Below are 19,363 nucleotides of genomic sequence, written 5' to 3'. Positions count from 1 at the left end.
AAAAAAAATTGAAACATCAGGTTTAATAGATTCACACTTACTTTATTAATCATACTTAATAAAAATAAAAATATAACAACAAATCAATTTGATTTACAAGTTGTAGTTCTTGTAATCTACTCTTGAGAATGACAGCTTTTATTAATGTCACTTCACACATCACTCTACTGCAAATCACTAAATTACCATTTGTTAAATTAAAACTATGAAGGAAATTGATGGTGTTTCTTTATGAATTTGATGACAAGTATATTTATGTTGAAAATGACCAAGCACATTATGCAAAGAGAAAAAAGCACTTGAGTGATACTATTATTTCTTTGTATGAAAGTAGGAAGCACTCATTGTTATTCACCACCAAACCTTTCGGAGATTATCTGGTATGTTTTACATGAATGTTTTTTTCCCCGTTGGCACACTTTAATTTTTGCTTGACAATATTCTAGCTTTTGCTATTGAAAATTTTCAAAATATTAGTTTTTAAAACTACTATTTCTCACAGGGTAAATTGTATCCCATATCAAAGAGATAAAAATAGAATTTTTCTTGTATTGTTTCCATAATTTGAATGAAAAAGAGATCAATCAAAAATGAATTCAGGCATATAAAGTACAAAAAGACAATGTTTGAGACAAATCGTTGAAGATGAATTTATTAATATAGAGAGTTGTCTCTCTTGGCAGAATGTCCATTTCTACCTAAATGCACTTCAATTAAAAAAAGAAAAAAAAGCCAAATGCAACGTACAGGGGGCTAGATCATTTCTTAGCTCATATAACTTGCTGCTGATTCTAAACAGCATAACAAATGCCACATTAAAGTTAGGCCTGGCCAAATAACATTTCATACTGTTATTTTGACAACTTAACAAAATGATATACACCAAAATAGTCATAGATCTAGCATGTATTTCAAAGCCAAACATTTAAAATAGAAATCACAGCCTCTTTTTCAGGGTATAAATATCCAATGAACATCATGATCAACACAACTGGGCAATGGTCCAAATTTTAAATCTTATTCCTGAGGTAAAAATTAATTTTTTGTCTTTTTACTACTCCTAAAAAATGCTCTAAAATCTAACACTCTCGGGCATCATCACCTGTCTTTATCACCATTGCTGCAACATAAAAGACAGATTTCAAGTTATCAGTGAATTCAGAGAGGACAAAATCATAGTTTATACAGATTTTTCACTTGCAAATTGGGAATCTCTTTTTTTTTGTTTTATATTAATTCAACCAGTGTCTGGTTTTGCTCCTAACATTTTCTTTGAAAGAGCAAAGTGACAGTGACAACTAAAGATGAAAACTTTTCATGAAAAGAAAAGGCAAACCTTCTATGAAACGAAACATGCACAATAGTGACGGTAAAGCCTATGATATCAATTAATGATTTCATTTGCAACCATTAAAATAAAATTGATGATTTTTCAGCATTGGGGAAATCAGTGCAAACAAAGTTGAAGATTGATAAAATAAATTTCTGACATAAATACCAAAACCGACAAACAAGTGTCCTGGTCCATGCATTAGTAAAAGAAAGGCAAACTTTCACTTGTTAGTAAGAAAAAAAGAAGAGCTGTTACCTGTACTTTCCTTAATTTTGATTACAATCCACAAACAATTTTTAAAACAGATAATCAAATTTATATGTGATTTATTTTAAAAAATCCATATATTTGTGATAATTGTAATCAGAAATTAATGAAACTACCAATTAATATTGTTCTGTTCAGAACAGATGAGAAAGTACTAAAACTAATACATTGTGTACATGCAAACATAAATAGATACAAGTCCTTCAGAGTACAGTAATAATCATAAATACTGTGCAAAAAAGCAAACAAAATAACAATATAAATATATTATTAATAACTAATCAATAAATCCTCCTAGTTGTGCATATTTTAAGTGTCAGTGCAAGAGAAATAGATACATGAGTGCTGTGTGCATTGAGGTGGTATAAATCAGAATTGGAGGTTAAGAGCCAACCTTGTCAGCATATCTTCTATTCCCTTTGTAAGACCATCACACCTGTCCAAGAGGGTCTACAATAACAAATGAAGTTTAACAGAATATTTCACAAAAGATTTTAAAAATAAATACCCCAGTATCTATAGGTCATAAAGCTCAAATAAGTTATATTTTCTTCTTCTTCCACCCTGGCTCCAAAGACAATGTATTCTGCAACTTGAAATTGAGTCCAAGACCTAGGCAAAATGTTGATACTCTGTTGTGAATCCACTCTAGTTCCTGTTTAAACTACTTTACTGTGTCATAATTTAAGGGAAAAGGTGATATGTGCCACAATATATCAAAGAAGTACTGGCTAATATGACTTTTCTTTTTGCAGACAGAAAAAAAATTGATAAGAAAAAATTAAAAAGAGCATTTTGCAAACCCTTAAAACTTCGTTGAGAAAAACCCTTTGCAAATAGAATGTATGAATAATCAAAAGCATGCTCCATAATCCCTGAATGCATACATACCTGAATTCTGTCCACCAGACTCTTACGTTTTGCCCTCCCCCCAGTATTGTGTTCATCTAGATTTAAGCTGTCTAAGGCCTCCAGCATTTTCATGTATTGTTCTATCACATGGGCAACTCTCTTCTTACTCTTCTGTAAAGCTGGGGCCTTTAGAGATTCATCCATAAATCCCTGTAAAAAGAATAAGCAGTTTTGAATGCAGTATTTTTGAAGAATGAAAACAATTTTATTTTGCATTTTCACCGTTTCAAACAGGGCACCGCTATATCAGGTATCCATAAATAAATTTACCTAAAAAAATTAATGAATTTATCATATGTTTTCCATCAAGAATTAACAGTTTTGTTATGAATATCAAAACTGAATGTATTGGATAACATAACTTTGAGGGAAGGAAATATGTGTATAAAATAACATTCTTCCATTTTGGGTGAGAATTTCCCCCTACCCTGTGTATTCCGTCCAGATCGTACGTGACATCACTTAATTTTTCTTCCTCCTTCTTTAGAGACTGCTCTATGTTATGTAGTCTCCCCATCTCTTTGTCATCCAGGGGGTCAGGCTAAAATCAGCAAGTCAGAAAATGTGGTTGACAAAGCTGTACTTAATTCATGTTAACAATAGATAAGCAATATGTTCAAATATTCTACTCTCTCTTTAAAGTTAGTACTATTTATATCTCCCAAACATGATAATTAATGCCCTTAATGGTATATATTTCTGAATTTGTAAAACAGAAAATATATATACAGTATATATATGTGTGTTAAGTATTTACTGAAAAACTGAATATCAAATGTGGTTTATTCCTATTATCTGCTTTCATGAAATAATCTTTGATTATCACAAAAAGGAACCTATAAATTATTGTAGACGGGAAACTTTAAAAAATTAATTTAATAGTTTAAAATGAAAGAATGACCCCCTACCCGTTTTCCAAGAAGCATGACTTTTGCATTGTCACTTAATCCAAGGGAGCTCAGATATGCCTCTGGGTCTTTGTTTAAAGTTTTGCCTAGAAACAAAAATTGTTCTTATGAGCAAAAACAGAAACAATGTTTTATATCAAGTAAGAAATATTTGGACTGAAAAATATATGCAAATAAATTCAAATGCATCTTTACTAAGGATTTTATTATCCCCTCACAAGAGTTGGAAGGGATGTAGAATTCTGAAACATATTCATTTAGGTTGGTTAAAAATATTCTGTATATCATGGATCTTTCTTCAAACAAAACAAGAAAATAAAAGAAATTCAAAATATTCTTTCTTTAAATTTTGAACAAAAAATTATTGAACCCTTTTACCTTTATAAAGAATCTTTTGATTGGCTGGTGGAATTTCTGTAACTTCATAGATCTTTTTCACTAGGTCTTTGACTGTCAGTACATTCCCTTGGTCAGCCTCTAACTTAATGTCATAAACCTTGGTGCCTGTAAAAATAAAATCTCATGTCACTATCACTGATTAGTGCCAACAGTCTGAGCATACATATAAATAGAAACCTTTCAAGAATAATATAAAACGAGTCATCATTTACCAGGTCCAGCACAATCTCTAAATTAAGCTATATAGCTTTAAAAAGCTATATAGCTTTATTAAGCTATTCAAAATAGCTTGATAAAGCTATTTATATGCAATTTTTCACAAAAACGTTTTTTGAAAGAAGTAAACAAAAAGTCGCAAATATTTGACTATTCATATATGTACTATGGACTATCAAAAATACGGGTGTTGCTAAAACGCGGAACGGAAAACGGAACGGAAAGCGGAACGGAACGGAAAACGGAATATATTATTTTGGATTAAATCACTTAAAATACACAAATTTTATCATAAACGATATATCTTGTACATACTCAACCCCCACTGTTAAATAAAAGTTGATTTTGTCATGCTCAGTCTCATATACAAAAGTCGCTAACATAGCAGTCACATAGAATCGAATTTGAAAACAGGGGGGGGGGGACGAACTTGAAAAGTGTTTGACAAGCAAAAAACACAAAAAGAAGACAACTGTTTGATTCGGGAGGGGAGATAAAACACAAAAAGAAACAATTGTTTGATTCGGGAGGGGGGATAAGTTCCAACTCCCAACATCTTTCAGTACTATTTTTTACACTAACTTACTACATTTATTATATTCACAAAAAGGGTGAGAATGTGAACTTGAATGAACATTTCCGTAGTAAAAAGGTTATGACTGGGGGGGGGGGGGGGGGGTATTCGATATCTAAATGAACCATGGAAAGAGAAAAAATGTTTTAAAAAATTATTAAGATTACGTTTAGGGCAAACCTTTACGGCAAGCTCGAATAAACATCTCATACACACTGGTTCTTAAAGCCATATGGCGTATGTACAATGAAAATTGTTAGACTAAAATTATATGAACTTATTAATTGTATCATTACTTATATAAAGATAGAACTTTTCCGTAAATTACAAAATCTAAGTCAATTGCATTATAAAGATTTCACAATTTAATTTGGATTCTCGGAATTTTCTCCGACTCGGAAGAAAATACAAAATATTTAAATAACACAATACAGAGAAGATAAAATCGTATTATTAGATAAAACGAGGTGTTCTCCGTGTTCAGAATTGTATGAAAAGTTTTAATTTAAATGTAGTGAGTATATTTCTTTACTTAATTTTGTATTTTCCAAAAATATATTTTATTGATCAGTTATGCCATATATGGCTTTAAAATTTTATTCAAAAATAGAGTCCTTTTGTGAATTGACAAAGTTGTGGTAGATATAATGCAGACTGCAGAATCTTTGCATTCATTGAAGTTAAATTTTGTTTGTATGCAGCACATATGTGTGCACGTTTTTTTTTTGTTTTTTTTTTTTTTGGGGGGGGGGGTATATGAATTACCCCGTAAAAATGAGTTTGTTTTCCCGCTCATCGGAAATGTCTTAGAAGTTGTAGAAATTGACACTGGAAACAAATTGAAAGAGGGGGTGGGGGTCAGAAAAAAATTCCAACATACAATAAATTTGACAAGCAAAAAAAGGGGGATATGTCCTTTGCCCAAACACGAAAATCCCACTTCGTGTGTGTGTGTGGGGGGGGGGATTTCTTTTAGCATTTTTTCCACGGAGGGTGTGTATAACTCATGAATATATAATAGTTTACAATTAATTTTTATTAGAAATGACTTTTACAACAAGAATATTGCTCTTTTATCTGATTTATATTGAATCTATGTTATTTGTTTGACAAAAAAATTTTCCGTTTTCCGTTCCGTTCCGCTTTCCGTTCCGTTTTCCGTTCCGCGTTTTAGCAACACCCCAAAAATACAACCTAAATCATAGAAAGTTCTAACATTGCTGCTGTTGAATACTTTTAAGCAAAATATGAATTTCCATTGTTTGAGTAACTGTGTGTGCAGTGAGGCATGGGTAAGTATGATTGCTTCTCATTGTGCTGAACTGTTACTAATCAATTATCCTGTTGGCCGTAACTGGACTCCTTTATAATTTCATTCAAGAAATAGCTGTGTGGTCACTCATCAATAGCCCCAAAACTTTTCAAACTTTGAGTACAAAGTCTCTCAAGTAGACGCAATTTGGTGAGTGATTTTTACATGCATTGTATTCAGAAGAGTACAAAGTTTAAGATTTCCACTGCACCAAGGTGCGACTTTTTGCACATGTTGAAAAAATAACACATTAGAGAAAAAAGTCTGAGAAAATAGCTTATTAGTTAATCAAGCTATTCTGAATAGCTTAATAAAGCTATATAGCTAAATCAAGCTATATAGCTTAATCAAGAGATTGTGCCGGACCTGTTTACTACATGTACTACAAGTTACAACCTGCAGGGCTCTCGATTCTCTAAATCTAGGGCCGATATTCGGCCCCGTTCCCAATGCAAAAAAGGTACCTTTTTTTCCCAAAAGAAAGGTGTAAATTTCCCAATTCCCATAGCAAAATATTTATTAAAATATAAAAGTCCATGAAACTTAATAGCAGAAAAAAAGCTCAAACAAAACACACTTGCAAATGAAAGTGAAACTGTATGACTGTTTCATTAGTTCAATCCAAATGCATTTGGTAAACTGGTTCGGGGAACCAGGTTATTATTTTTACAAAAATGTGTACTAACTATGAATGCAGAGTATCTTGTCATGTAGTTTTGACAAAAAAAATCACTTTGGTTTCAAAAATAGACATTTCATATAAATATTAGTACCCTGCACCTAGAAACATACCCGCACTTCGGCATGTTCAGTCTTGCGCTGTATTGGTAAGCAAAGTTGTCCATGTGATCGAGGAAATTCGGGACTATGTGACTAGCGACTGTCACTTAGAAAGACAGATAACCAAAACATCAACACTCAAAGATGGTTATGACAAAGCTAATGTACTTTCATAAATAACCTACATACCCATGTTTGTTCTGTTTATCTGTTTATTCAAAACCAGAGTTATATTGATGATAAAATGCTAGGAAAGCAAAATTTGAGGATTTTTTTAATGAATGTTGGTTATCCAACTTTTCCCAAAATGACGATAATTTTCCCAATTTGAACGGCCCCGGCCCCAATCCCCAAAAGTGGTGTGAGAGCCCTGACCTGACTACTTGAAAAAAGTGACTGTGTTAGTTTCATGCTTGACATAATTTCAACCTTTAATAGCTCAAAGTTTAAAAAAAAAAACATGCCTTAAAGTCTATCACTTTTCAACATTGTTCCTACTGAAAATACTTAACAGTTTTAGGTTTACCGAGAAAATTCGGAATGAGTAAACTGACGTACAAAAGCCTGTGAAATAAAATTTTAAAAACCCATACCATGTTTAACATGGAGTTTCATACTCTTTGCTGGTGGTTTTGCGAATGCCATCAATCTGCACCTTTTAAAGCGATCCTTTTATGATGATTTTGTGTGTTTATTTTTCAAGTTTGAAACTTTGTTGTCATTTAGTTTGTTGTTCTTCAAAGTAAAGCAGAAATAACTAGTACAGAAATCTTTTTCCCGGATGCAGGTGCGCAAACGATATTTCCCGGTATTTTATCTGTTCAGTGTGATTCGTGAAATATGACGAAAGAATTAAGGAATTTCTCTTTTTTAATTGTTTATTTCATTTAATTATTGTATAATTTTTTTGTACACATAATGTTAAACAATTACAAATATGTGAAGAGAGAGGAAAAACACGAATCCCTGGAATTATTTAAATTCCAGAGGTTGAATCAGATGCCTAGGAAGAGTAAACATCCCCTGTTGATCGGTCAAATCCGCGTGTGCCCTCTATATATATCAAATTATAAACGGAAATTCCCGTATAAAAAGGCCGCCTAGAAACAAGTCATCATAAACAGGACTTAATGATTGGTTATCTTTGCTAACAATGTACTGACTAAAAATGCCGACTTAAAAGGAGGTTGTTTATACCCCTGTAACATCAACTTCTCAATTAGTAGCATATGTCTTGCTTTAAAAATTGATTGTACTTAGAGCATTAAGCTGCTGAGTAGCGGATTGTAAGTTTAGGGGACATAAACAACATAAACAGGTAATAATGGGATATTACTACATTAAGACGACAGGAAAGCTGAGTTCATCTTGTTTGTCATACTTTATTTGGTGTATAATTATCGTCTATAGTCATTAAACATCCAAATATCCTGAGTAATGAGTGTATGAAACATACTAGTATGTGGGTTGTGGAAGACTCTGTTGTTTCTTCTATTTCAAGTATATCTCTGTATTTTTGACGAGCATAGCATCTTAGTTTCTTTTATCTCACTCAGTGATTCTTCAATCTTCAACCACAAAACTAAGCACATTTATTAATGACTTCACCTCAGTTATTACATCTACATGTATTTGTTTCAATCAATGCTTTAGAAATAAGAATTTAAGAGTACAGAGACTTAAATAATCAACAAACAAAATTTATGTTAGCATAATGGATGAGCAAGAACGATTTTTTCTTACCTATTTTATTGCAAATCAAAATTTAGAGAACCTTAAAACACTTTGCATCAACGCTAAAATTTATTATTATACCTCATTATAAATATTCTATACAACGCATTATCTGATTGGTTCTAGATTGTCACGTGATCGGGCCTTAAAACTTCATATTTCACAGCCGTCGGCACGCTTTTCATCATATTCCACCTCTTCGGAACACCTAGTGTATTTTCCCGCAATATAGTTTTCGTTCGTTAAACGAAAACTCCCGAGAGTAGTAGACGTCACAATAGCCTGGTTTACGTCACAAAATTGATGATAATGTGTTGATCAAAGGGATATATAGTAACTAAATACGTAAGGAATATTATTATATGATTGAATAATTTCCATCTCTCTGATTGGCTGAGATCCAACTATTTTAGAAAAATACTACGTTGTATTGACCTGCACGTGACGTTCCAGGTCAATACAAGGATTTATTTTGCCTACATTGATCTAAAAATACATCCGGATGTTCCAAATTGATACAAATTGATTTGGAAAGCTATTTAAACTACTATAACTTTTTTTCATGTGAAGAAAAGATAAGCGAATATATATTTTTGGGTGAGGGTGGTACGTAGGAGGGGATGCAGGGACACTCCTCCAACACTTTTAATGAACAAAAATTTTAACTTTTTGGCAGTCAGTTTTCCCTGATAATACTCCTTCCTTTAAAAATCTATCCTAGGAAAAAGACTGACATAATTTTTTTTTCATGGCAACTAAAATTGATAAAAAAAAACTTGAAAAAAAATAAATACGACCTGTCAGGTTGATTAATAACATTTTAATTCTGTTTCTCTCTTCATTGTATTTGGATAGGACTTAATTAAATGCAAACAAGTAATAGGTTTTATCATTTTATTAGTGAATCATATAATAAAACAATTATTGCTGTTTTTTCGGTCAATACAATGATTTAGCCATCTTCGAAGTATAATATTCACCTCGCCCTCCGGGCTCGGTGAATATTGTACTCCTCAGATGGCTAAATCATTGTATTGACCTCAAAACATAGCAATAATTGTATAAAAGTGAATTTGAGAGCGTTGCCGAATTTGAAAGTTTATGTTTATTTCAAAGGTTTTGCTTGTTTCGGTATAATAAACAATTCATTGCATGAATGTTCGGGAAACATGAAGACTTATTCAGCCAAAAAATATATTCCCCTCGGGCGAAGCCCTCGGGGAATATGATTTTTCTTGGCTGAATAAGTCTTCATATTTCCCTCACTATCATGCAATAAATGTATAAACTTGTATCGAAACCGTGAACACAATATAGACAAACAAGTCACATGTGAATGTTCCCAGCAGACAGTAAATACTTAAAATACTAGTTAAAGTATCACTAGTTAAACCAGCTAGAGCAGGAAGTTCATGAGTATAGACGCCATGTCACAAGGTAATTATTCAGTTAGTCTTCATACATGTATAACTGAGGGGAAAATAACAAACAATTTCAGAGAATTTACGGCAAAGCGGAACTTTTTATTATTTTTCAAAATTGTCTTTAGCTGGTACCAACATAATATAAAATTAAACGATTATTGTTTTTCTTATGACAAGGTTCCCAACACACGACAAGCATGTTTTTTTGTGACTCAAAAAGGAACTAGGCGATAGGATTTCTACAAAGGCCCTGTCGCCAGTGTAATGCTATGATACCGAGTCTTTGAACGTGCATGATCGAAGCATCAGCATAATTTTGGTATTGTATTAGTGATTGCAAAAACAATGGAGAATAACCAAAAATAGTAACTGCATTTCAAAATAAATTCCATCTTTTTCAGGCATATCCCAAAAATAATATGGAAGCTGGAAAACATTCCCAGGACGTCGTAAGATGTGATCTTTGCAGGAAACACATAGTTCAGATGTTCTGTTCTCCATGTCTCACAAACCTCTGTAAAAAGTGCGTCGGGGAGCACCTTTCTGACAATTCAAAAAAACATGATATAGTAGCTTTTGATTTAAGAAAATCAAAATTCAATTTCCCCCGGTGTAATACTCACGACGAGGAGCAATGTGAAATGTACTGTGAGGAATGCAAAACTCCTGTTTGTCCACAATGTGTCACATCCATGAAACACAAGAGACATTGTTTCAGACATATACAGGAGATGCATAACTCAAAGAAAGAATTTCTGGAAAAGGAAGTAAGCAGAATTAGGAATAGTATTTATCCAAAGTATAAAGATGCCTCAATTGATTTAAGAACCAATTTATATGGCCTAAATAAGGAATATGAAAAACTTGAAAGCGCTGTAACAAAACAAGGAGAAAAATGGCACAAAGAAATTGAGATGGTTGTTGAAGCATTGAAAAAGGAAATCATTCAAGAGAAACAAAAACACTCAGATATCATGCTAAGGAATTTAAGCTTTATCAAAAGATCAATTTCAAATATTGAAATTACTTTATCTCAAATCAAGGAAATTCTGAAATCAAATGACGTATTCAAATGTTTGTCTTTTGAAATATGTACTGAGGAATTCAAAAAAGATCCACCGTGGGTTGACGTTAAGTTTCCGGCGTTTGTTTCACAAAGTTCTCCGAGACAGCTCTCCAAATTGTTTGGTTTTCTGACACCAATCTCCATAACACATAGAGAGCGAGGTTACAGTAGGAAGGCACCAGAAACTGCATCCTCTCCGCCACTGAAACAGCTGCTCCTTGAACCAACTCTCATAACCAGCATATATACTGGATACATATCGCTAAACAATGTTACCTGCCGAAATGACGAGGAAATCTGGATAGGAAACCTGACCAATGAAATAAAATGCATTAATGTTAGTGGTTCATTGCTGAACACCATTTCCACAAAATCAGGTAAAAGTGCCATGGATCTTGCCATAACAAATACAAACGATCTTTTCTATACCGATTCAACTACCAGAACTGTTAATGTTGTGAGGAATAATGGTAAAACAGAGGAATTGATCCAACTTCAGGATTGGGTTCCTCAAAATCTGTGTGCTACCTTTTCTGGCGACATCTTGGTTACCATGTACAGTGTTAATACAACACAATGCAAACTTGTCCGTTACTCTGGTTCCTCAGAAAAACAAACGGTTCAATTTGATGATCAGGGCAATCCTCTGTATTCCGTGAATTCCGCTAATATGGTTAAACACGTTAGCGAGAACAGAAATCTGGATATCTGCGTTGCTGATTGCGGTGCTGGGGCAGTAGTGGTGGTCAATCAGTCAGGGAAATCGAGATTCATATACAGGGGGCAGGCATCCATTGCCAGAAAGAACCCTTTCAAGCCACATGGAATCACGACAGACAGCCAGGGTCAGATCCTGACAGCAGACACTGACAACCATCGTATACACATATTAGACCAGAATGGCCAGTTTCTGTGTTACATAGATAACTGTGATTTATGTCATCCATATGGTATATGTGTTGACAAAGATGACAATCTGTTTGTGGCTCAATTTACAAGTGGGAAAATTAAGAAAATTGAATACATGAAGTAGTTATAACGATAGATTATTCATACGATTTTCTAGTCTGTTTTTTTTTACACTGCACTTAAGTTGAAGTCTCAAGTGACCTTTTCTGATCGAAAATGTCCAGTCCCAGCGCTTGTCTTTCTTCAGTAGTGGAGTCCATAAATTTTTTCATATTTTTGACTTCTCATCTAGGACCAATAGGCTAAACAAGAATTCTCACTTGTCACACAGCACCCTTCTGTTAAGGGGATTCATGCTTGTTCAAATGAATGAAAATTGGTGAATTTAGAAGAAATGGCGGAATCATATAAAGAAAAGAAAAAATCTGAACCAAAATTAAGAAAATTATGAAAAAGCTCTTTGACAGTTTTGTTTCAAGTTTGTTCGAATGGAGGCCCCCATGGACATGGCGGGCCCACATCAAAGCAACAGTATTTTGCATTGGGATGTGCTACCAATATAACTCATTGAAAGGTTACTACGTACTAGTATATTTACAAAAATGGATGACCAAAGAAATAACAAATTAAAATGCTTATTTTAAACAGGGTAATTGAAATCTCTGTAAAATTAAATTATTTGTTAGAAGCCTGGCGGCTCGGTTTATACTCCCTATCAAGAACATGCTATTGAGTATCGAATATGGTGGAAAACGTAAACATAGTGTGCAGGTGATAGCTGAATACAGTGTACTGTAAACCAACTTTTATTCGCGTGCGATAAATTTTCGCGAGGTTCACGAAAGCCCAGTCATCGCGAATATTTCTCGACGCGAACCGGTCTTTAAAATCTATGTGCCTCATAACATAACAACAGATCCAAAATAGGCTTGATCGCGAAATAAAGTCGTCGCGAATAAAAGTTGGTTTACAATATTTGCTACACACTTAAGGAAAGTATATCTATAGACAACAACAAGTGTTTTTTACTCCTAAAAAGTTTTTGAATGAAGTCTGCTTCACAGAAATATAAAATCAGACTGGCTTATAAAGGAGAGCAAATGGTGCCCATACGAATTCCAGCAGTCCAAAGATTGACGTAGATAGCACATATCGATATTGTCAATGTGGAACTCCAGCACCCTTTCTAAATAAACTTCAGATAACTTGTGTATAGAAGCAGAGATTTTTAACAAAGTAATTTGTTGATGGCCAATCACAAGATGCGGCTTTTTTTTTTTTATCGACCCCCCCCCCCCCCCCCCCCCCCCCCCCCCCCCAAAGTGTCTATGATATGAAAAAGCCTAAAACGATTGTCATTCCAGGAAATATTTTTTCTCTAATTTGCCTTTTTTGCAAGTTTTTGTTTAACGGAACTTTTTCGCCTATTTTCGAAAAAGGTTTTTTTTACATGTATATTTGTTTTGAATATCTCTGCATTTTCAGAAATAGTGTAAATTTTAGGTATGACTGTTTCGTCTTTTTCTACAAATGAACAGAATTGAATCTGAATTTGGAAACTGGTTGAACATTCATTTGGAGCCTGGGTGCAATCCTTATCCAGCATGCATTTCTTGTTTTAAGGCTTATGAATCGAAGGCATGATAAGATATTTTATACTGAGGATTTTTTAAATTCAGCACCTCATGAAAATAATTCTTGTGCGAAAAGAAAAAGCAATATCTTCATGAAACGGGAATACTGAAGTTATTTACTTAGCGGTGGCTTTTTTTTTTTTATCTATTTTCAAAAGTATCATAGAAATTGTTAAGATTTTTGGTTTAATTGCTAGTACAATTTTAAACTAGAACCGTTCTCTCCAGTATCATTGAATAATTTCAATCAACAATTGCATAAAGTCCCTTACAGTCTAAACTTTCAATCAAAAGAAAAAGACATAAAAATGAAGTGTCTCAATAAATGAATTAGAGTAGACAATCGTACATTTGAACGACTCCGCCATTTTCACTTCATCCAAATACGTCACAACCGGTGCGGATATACAACAGTGTTCACACCCAAAAGTTTTTCTCTGATCCTCTTACCATCTTACTACACAACAGTTTTTCCATCATAGATCACTCACCAAATTCTTTCCAAATCAACACTGGGACAAATCTGTGGACTTTTTTTTTTTTTTTTTTTTTTTTTTAGATCATTTGTATTTCAATAGGAAACTTAACAGTTATAGGAAGGCAAACCATTACAAAACTTTACTTATTCATAAATAACCACATTTAATGCTTCTATAAACATTGCATGCTATTTCATCGACCATCTTTTCTCCGGTTTGCCTTTAATGAACTATCCGAAAAATGTCTGTAAAAAGTCATTTACAAACATGTATAAGTTAAATTAATTAAACAAAATGTGTATTTTAATGAATAAAGTAAAAAAAATGTTTATAGCTGGCCTGAAAAAGTTGTCAGTGAAATTTTCCAGATTAAGGAAATTGTACTTAAAAATTAAACTGGTTGAACGTGTGTTCAAACTCCACACCTGATATCGATTAATCTATTATATTGCACTTAAGCCTGCATGGAATTTAAACAAAAAACTAGGAAGAGAACATGTGCAGTTCTTAGAAAGGAATACCCAATTTGCAGTACAACTTTCAGTGTGGTGTTTTTTCTCAGCTTCTTATTTCACAACATCTGGTAAGATATTTTAATTTATATATTATAAAAATGGAAATGACTCACAAAGAACTACTGAAATCGAAAAGTAAATTACATACTATTTTATCTGGGAGTCAATGACTCAGAATACAATACAAATGACAAGAAAAAGTACATGTATACAAATTAAACAAAACTCATTTATTTTTTCTAATCGCACTTTCTTTCTTATACAGAAACATAAACATTTGGTTACAAGCATAAATAAAAGATCAAATTTTATAATTTCTTACAACAGTTGTGAAGAATAGATCATGGAAAAGTCTGCTCCAGCAACCAGCGACAACATATACGTCACCATTGGGAAAGTAAAAGTTCGAGTCATTAAGGGGGACATAACAGACCAACATCCTTACCCTCACCATCATCATCATCATGAACAACAACAATAACAAATCATCATCATCAACAACAAATCATCATCAAATACAACAACTAATGTCGAATGATCTGTTTTTAAAGGTTGACGTCATTGTAAATAGTAATGGACCTGACCTTGACCTGAGTAAAAGATTAGAGCCTCTAATGCTTTGCTCTCGGCTGCTGGGAACAGCATTCAAGCGGAGTGTGAACAGGACTACTAGTATCCAAACGGGATTCAGGACGGAGAAATTGCCATTACCTCTGGAGGAAATTTATCCTGTAATGCCATTTACCACGGAGCCCTGTCAAAATACTCATCAACACAAGATGAGCAGGTATTGTATGCTAAAACACATTAATGGAAAAACCGAATCTCTATAAATTCAAACCCGAAAACAGAAGAAAAGTAAAATTCTGAAAAGAAATTAACGTCCAGACCCTTCTAAAACAACAATTGAAAAGCCAATCAAGTTTCTGGCAAATTTAAATTTGAAAACTTTGGAAAAGCGAAAATCTGAAAGAGGTTATTGTCTTATCTGTTCTATTTGTTCTAATATCAAACTCTTAAAATGCTTTATCTAATAATTACACTTGAAAGCCAAAGGTCTCAAAATTTAAAACTAAAAACTGAAGAGAAGCAAAAATATGACACCAAATTAATGTTACAGTTGCTCGAAATTTTTCTTCTTTCAGACTCTCGAAAAACCTATCAATGCCTGTTTGGATCTGGCGAATACAAATGTATACCAGACGATGGCGATTCCCGCCCTTGGTACTGGGTTTCTTTCCTTTCCAGTCCCCACTGTGGCTAGGATCATGTTTGACTGCATACAAAACTTTTCACCCTAATCCTTAGATGAGATTCGGATCGTTATATGTGCAACAGAAAATGATACTTTCAAGGTAATACTCTTTCTTTAAACGACTGCATAAAAATAAAGTGTTTGTAACTCAGTCTGATGCGTAAAGAAAGTCGATTGCAGGAATAAACCAAATATTACTTTCGGTTTTCATTTAAGCAATTCAAAATAAAAAGAATGTTTAAAAACAAAACTCATGCAAACATGTAAAAACCCTTAGCATTCTGTGCATTGTATATATTCGATATTAACTTCATATGTTTTGTTTTGTAATTCAAATAGAATTTTTGACGGAAGCGAAGAAGTTTCTTCATAAAGATGAATTTATACATTGATTATTACTAGTATACTAAGAAGATCTAATTTGGACTTTTATTTTAAAAGCACAACTGATTTTTGGGGCATCGTGTATGTTTGTTTTAGTTCTTTATTTTAACTTGATATTAAGATAGATGTTGTTATTTAGACATATTTTGAACGATTAAACAGTAAGATTCCAAACTTACATAAAAGAGCGACGATTTGTACTCTATTTATTATAGGTAAATGAGGTCAAAGAAGACCGATGTCCAACAGTCATTAAAAAGGGAAAATGACTGTTGAAGTAGTGGTGGACACACTGAGTTCTATTCAAGTACACACTGGGATTTACTTAATTAGCCAAGTTTTTGCAATGTCTTAAATAATTATATTTACTCTTTTAATTGCCTACTGTGCTGAAGAAAAAGCTCCGACTCAGTTTTTGTAGCTTCAGTGCAATATGAATGTTTTTTTTTCATCTAGACCACATTGTCTAAATCAAAATGCCATGTTTAAAAAATCTGTTTTAATATGCCAGAACATCCTGATTAATAACTTACTCTAGCCTATTGTTATTGTTTCATCTTCGGGATTGCTAGTTAAACCAAGTACATTAAAAAATCATTTATAAGTATATTTAAAATTATAGGGTGATGTTTTAGTGACCTTTTCTGCAGGTCTAAGAATGTCCAGTGCTTGTCTTTCTTCTAGAATAACGTAAAATCAAATTAAACAGGTATTGGGCTATTAAAAAAAATTCACTTGTCACAAAGCACCATTGTGTTAAGGGGATTCAAACTTGTTCAAACGAAGGAATATTTAGGAAATTAGAAGAATTGGCTGAGTCATTTAAAGAAAAGAAAAAATCTGAGCCAAAAATGAAGATAATTTTGAAAAAAGCTCTTTGACATCTGTTTCAAGTTTGTTCGAATTGAGGCCCCAATGGACATGGCGGGGCCACCACAGAGGGAAAAACCCCCAAAATTGGTATGAAATACGTCCGCCAAAATACAATTCAGTGATAGATTTCTGCTGACAAGTATATTTACCAAAAAGGATGATCCAAAAAATTACAAAATGCCTGTAACATCAATTAATCTGTCAGAAGTCTGGCTCGGTTTAAAAATTAAACACTATCCAGATCATGCTATTGAGTATCGAATACACTGGAAAACGTAAACATCGCGTGCAGGTGATAACTGAATACTTGCCACATACTTAATGAAATTAATATTCAAATATTTGAAGCAGTACATGCTTACATCGCAGCAACCAAACATTTTACATGCATTTGACACTGTCATGTATGTTATTTCTGCCAACATTTTCTAACATGTATTACATTGTGACTATTTTCTACTTTTTTTCTAGTCTTGTTTTTTTTACTACGTTTGTGTATTTAGTTTCATACTTATATTTAGTGTGTGTTCACCTTGACCTTGTAGGGAGAGGGCTAAAATAGACTTTACCTGCTGCCCAATCCCATTCACTTTTATTTGTGAATAACATTTTGTATAAATAAAAATATAGATAAATGAATATTGACGAAAAACATGATGGAAATACTGAAGTCATCTTGTTTGTCATACAATTTAGTTGACAACTGAATTGACGACGAATTTATCGTTATAACAAGAAGCACACGACAGGTATGAACGGTCGACATGGGGTGCTCACTCCTCCATGGCACCAGATTCCACCTCTGATGGTTTGGAGCTCTGTGTTTGCTCTGCTCCTATTTTGTATTGTTTATGGGTTTTTGATCTTGAATACTGTTCGTTATCTCCACATGTTTCATCAGATGGCCCTTATCGTTTTATTCAGTTCAACATCCAAATTTAAAACAGATTTGGCAGTTTGTGGTTTAGTGATATCTTTTTTTCAAGTTCACAGGGAAATATCGAGTCGACGTATGAGTAATTATTGCTGATCGATAAAAAGTTAGTATATCTTAAGACCACAGCAAATGTTTTCTTCTCATAAGAAGTTCGAGAATAAAGTCTGCTTCACAGGAATATAAAACGGGTCTTTTTCGTGCCAACACCTACTGCGACACGGGGCCTCGGTTTATACTGTCTCATCCGAAGGACCGGTTTCCACGTCCCGCAGTGGGATTCGAACCCGCGACGTAAGGATTGACTGATAGACGTAGATATATAGAACATAGATATTGTCAATGAGGAACTCAAACATTTTATATTGACTTCAGATCTAGAGAACTTGTGTGTAGAAGCAGATATTTTTAAAAAGCCAGTTGTCTATGATATGAAAAAGCCTAAAATGGTTGTGATTCCATGGAATATTTTTTCTTTTATTTGTCCTTTTGAAATTTAATTTTTTGCTTAACGGAACACTTTTGTCTTTTTCCTAAAGGTTCTTTACATGTATACTTGTTTTGAATATCTTTGCATTTTCAGAAACAGTGTAAATTTTATGTATGACTGTTTTGTCTTTTTCTACAAATGGATGAAACTGAATCTGGATTTGAAAACTGGTTGAATATACATTTATAGCCTTGGTGCAATATTTATCCAACATGCATTAAGTATATTACCTATCGATGGCTTTTTCATTTATTTATTTATTTTCAAATATTTACATTTCCTTTTCCTTTGTTCGAGATAAAATTACAAAGAATACTTTATTTCTACATAAATCTACTGGTTCATCAACTGGCGCGGTTAAAAAAAAATCACGTGCTTCGGAGCTTGTAGCACTTCAATTTGAATCAAAAGCAGGTAGATGTAAGAAATAAATGTCAAATTTTTAAACTTTTATTTTAAACTATATAGTAGCGATCTCTCCAGTGTCAATGAAATTATTTCAATCAACAATTGCAAACAGATGGTCTTTACTGTCAATCAAAAATGCAAAAAGACACAATAATGAAGTTTTCAATAAAATTATTCGGAGTACACAATTTTACCTTTGACTCTACCATTACACTCTACTATTTTCACATCATCCAAATATGTCACAATTAACCAGTGCGGATATACAACAGTGTTCACACCCAAAAGTTTTTCTTTCATTCTCTTTCCATCTTACCACACAACCGTCTTTCCATCATAAATGACTCATTCTTTCCAAAATCATCACTGGGAAAATTCTGTAGATTTTTCCACATCAATCGTATTTCCATAGGAGACTAAACAGTTATAACAAGGAAAACCATACGAAAACTTTACTTATTCATAAATGACCACAAAATGTTATTTTCAATTTTTTTGACAAAAGTTTGTTTGTATCATCTGTCCTTCATGCTTCTATTAACATTGAATGCTCTTAC

At 33.2% G+C, this 19,363-nt stretch overlaps 2 protein-coding genes across 3 annotated transcripts; one reads left to right on the top strand and one right to left on the bottom strand.

Annotated features, from left to right (window-relative positions):
- Positions 1-37: 37 nt before the first annotated feature.
- Positions 38-7,448, bottom strand: LOC134249921 (BAG family molecular chaperone regulator 1-like). Of its 2 annotated transcripts, XM_062732277.1 has the most exons (7): positions 7,295-7,448; positions 3,799-3,924; positions 3,421-3,506; positions 2,940-3,053; positions 2,492-2,662; positions 1,995-2,050; positions 38-1,120 (listed from the first exon to the last, which is right to left on the bottom strand). In XM_062732277.1, the coding sequence occupies exons 1-7, from the start codon at positions 7,344-7,346 to the stop codon at positions 1,099-1,101; spliced, it is 627 nt and encodes a 208-aa protein (XP_062588261.1). In that variant the 5' UTR covers positions 7,347-7,448; the 3' UTR covers positions 38-1,098. The 2 variants fall into 2 exon arrangements, with proteins under 2 accessions (XP_062588261.1, XP_062588260.1); XM_062732276.1 differs by lacking the exon at positions 38-1,120 and having other exon boundaries at positions 1,888-2,050.
- Positions 7,449-10,070: 2,622 nt separating this feature from the next.
- On the top strand, positions 10,071-12,049 carry LOC134249920 (uncharacterized). Its single transcript, XM_062732275.1, has 3 exons — positions 10,071-10,118; positions 10,261-11,990; positions 12,025-12,049. The coding sequence occupies exon 2, from the start codon at positions 10,279-10,281 to the stop codon at positions 11,956-11,958; it is 1,680 nt and encodes a 559-aa protein (XP_062588259.1). The 5' UTR covers positions 10,071-10,118; positions 10,261-10,278; the 3' UTR covers positions 11,959-11,990; positions 12,025-12,049.
- Positions 12,050-19,363: the final 7,314 nt, after the last annotated feature.

The sequence above is a fragment of the Saccostrea cucullata genome, unplaced genomic scaffold, assembly GCF_032062105.1.
Source record: "Saccostrea cucullata isolate Sc308-1 unplaced genomic scaffold, CSIRO_AGI_Scuc_v1 ctg2430, whole genome shotgun sequence".
NCBI classification, from domain to species: Eukaryota; Metazoa; Mollusca; class Bivalvia; order Ostreida; family Ostreidae; genus Saccostrea; species Saccostrea cuccullata.
This window is presented reverse-complemented; position numbering and strand designations above follow the sequence as displayed.

Coding starts and splice junctions, on each gene's coding strand:
- LOC134249921 (XM_062732276.1), bottom strand. CDS start 7,346: ATGGCATTCGCAAAACCACCAGCAAAGAGTATGAAACTCCATGTTAAA. Junction 3,507..3,798: donor TCAAAAGATTCTTTATAAAG/GTAAAAGGGTTC, acceptor TTTTGTTTCTAG/GCAAAACTTTAAACAAAGAC. Junction 2,051..2,491: donor GTCTGGTGGACAGAATTCAG/GTATGTATGCAT, acceptor TTGTTATTGTAG/ACCCTCTTGGACAGGTGTGA.
- LOC134249920 (XM_062732275.1), top strand. CDS start 10,279: ATGGAAGCTGGAAAACATTCCCAGGACGTCGTAAGATGTGATCTTTGC.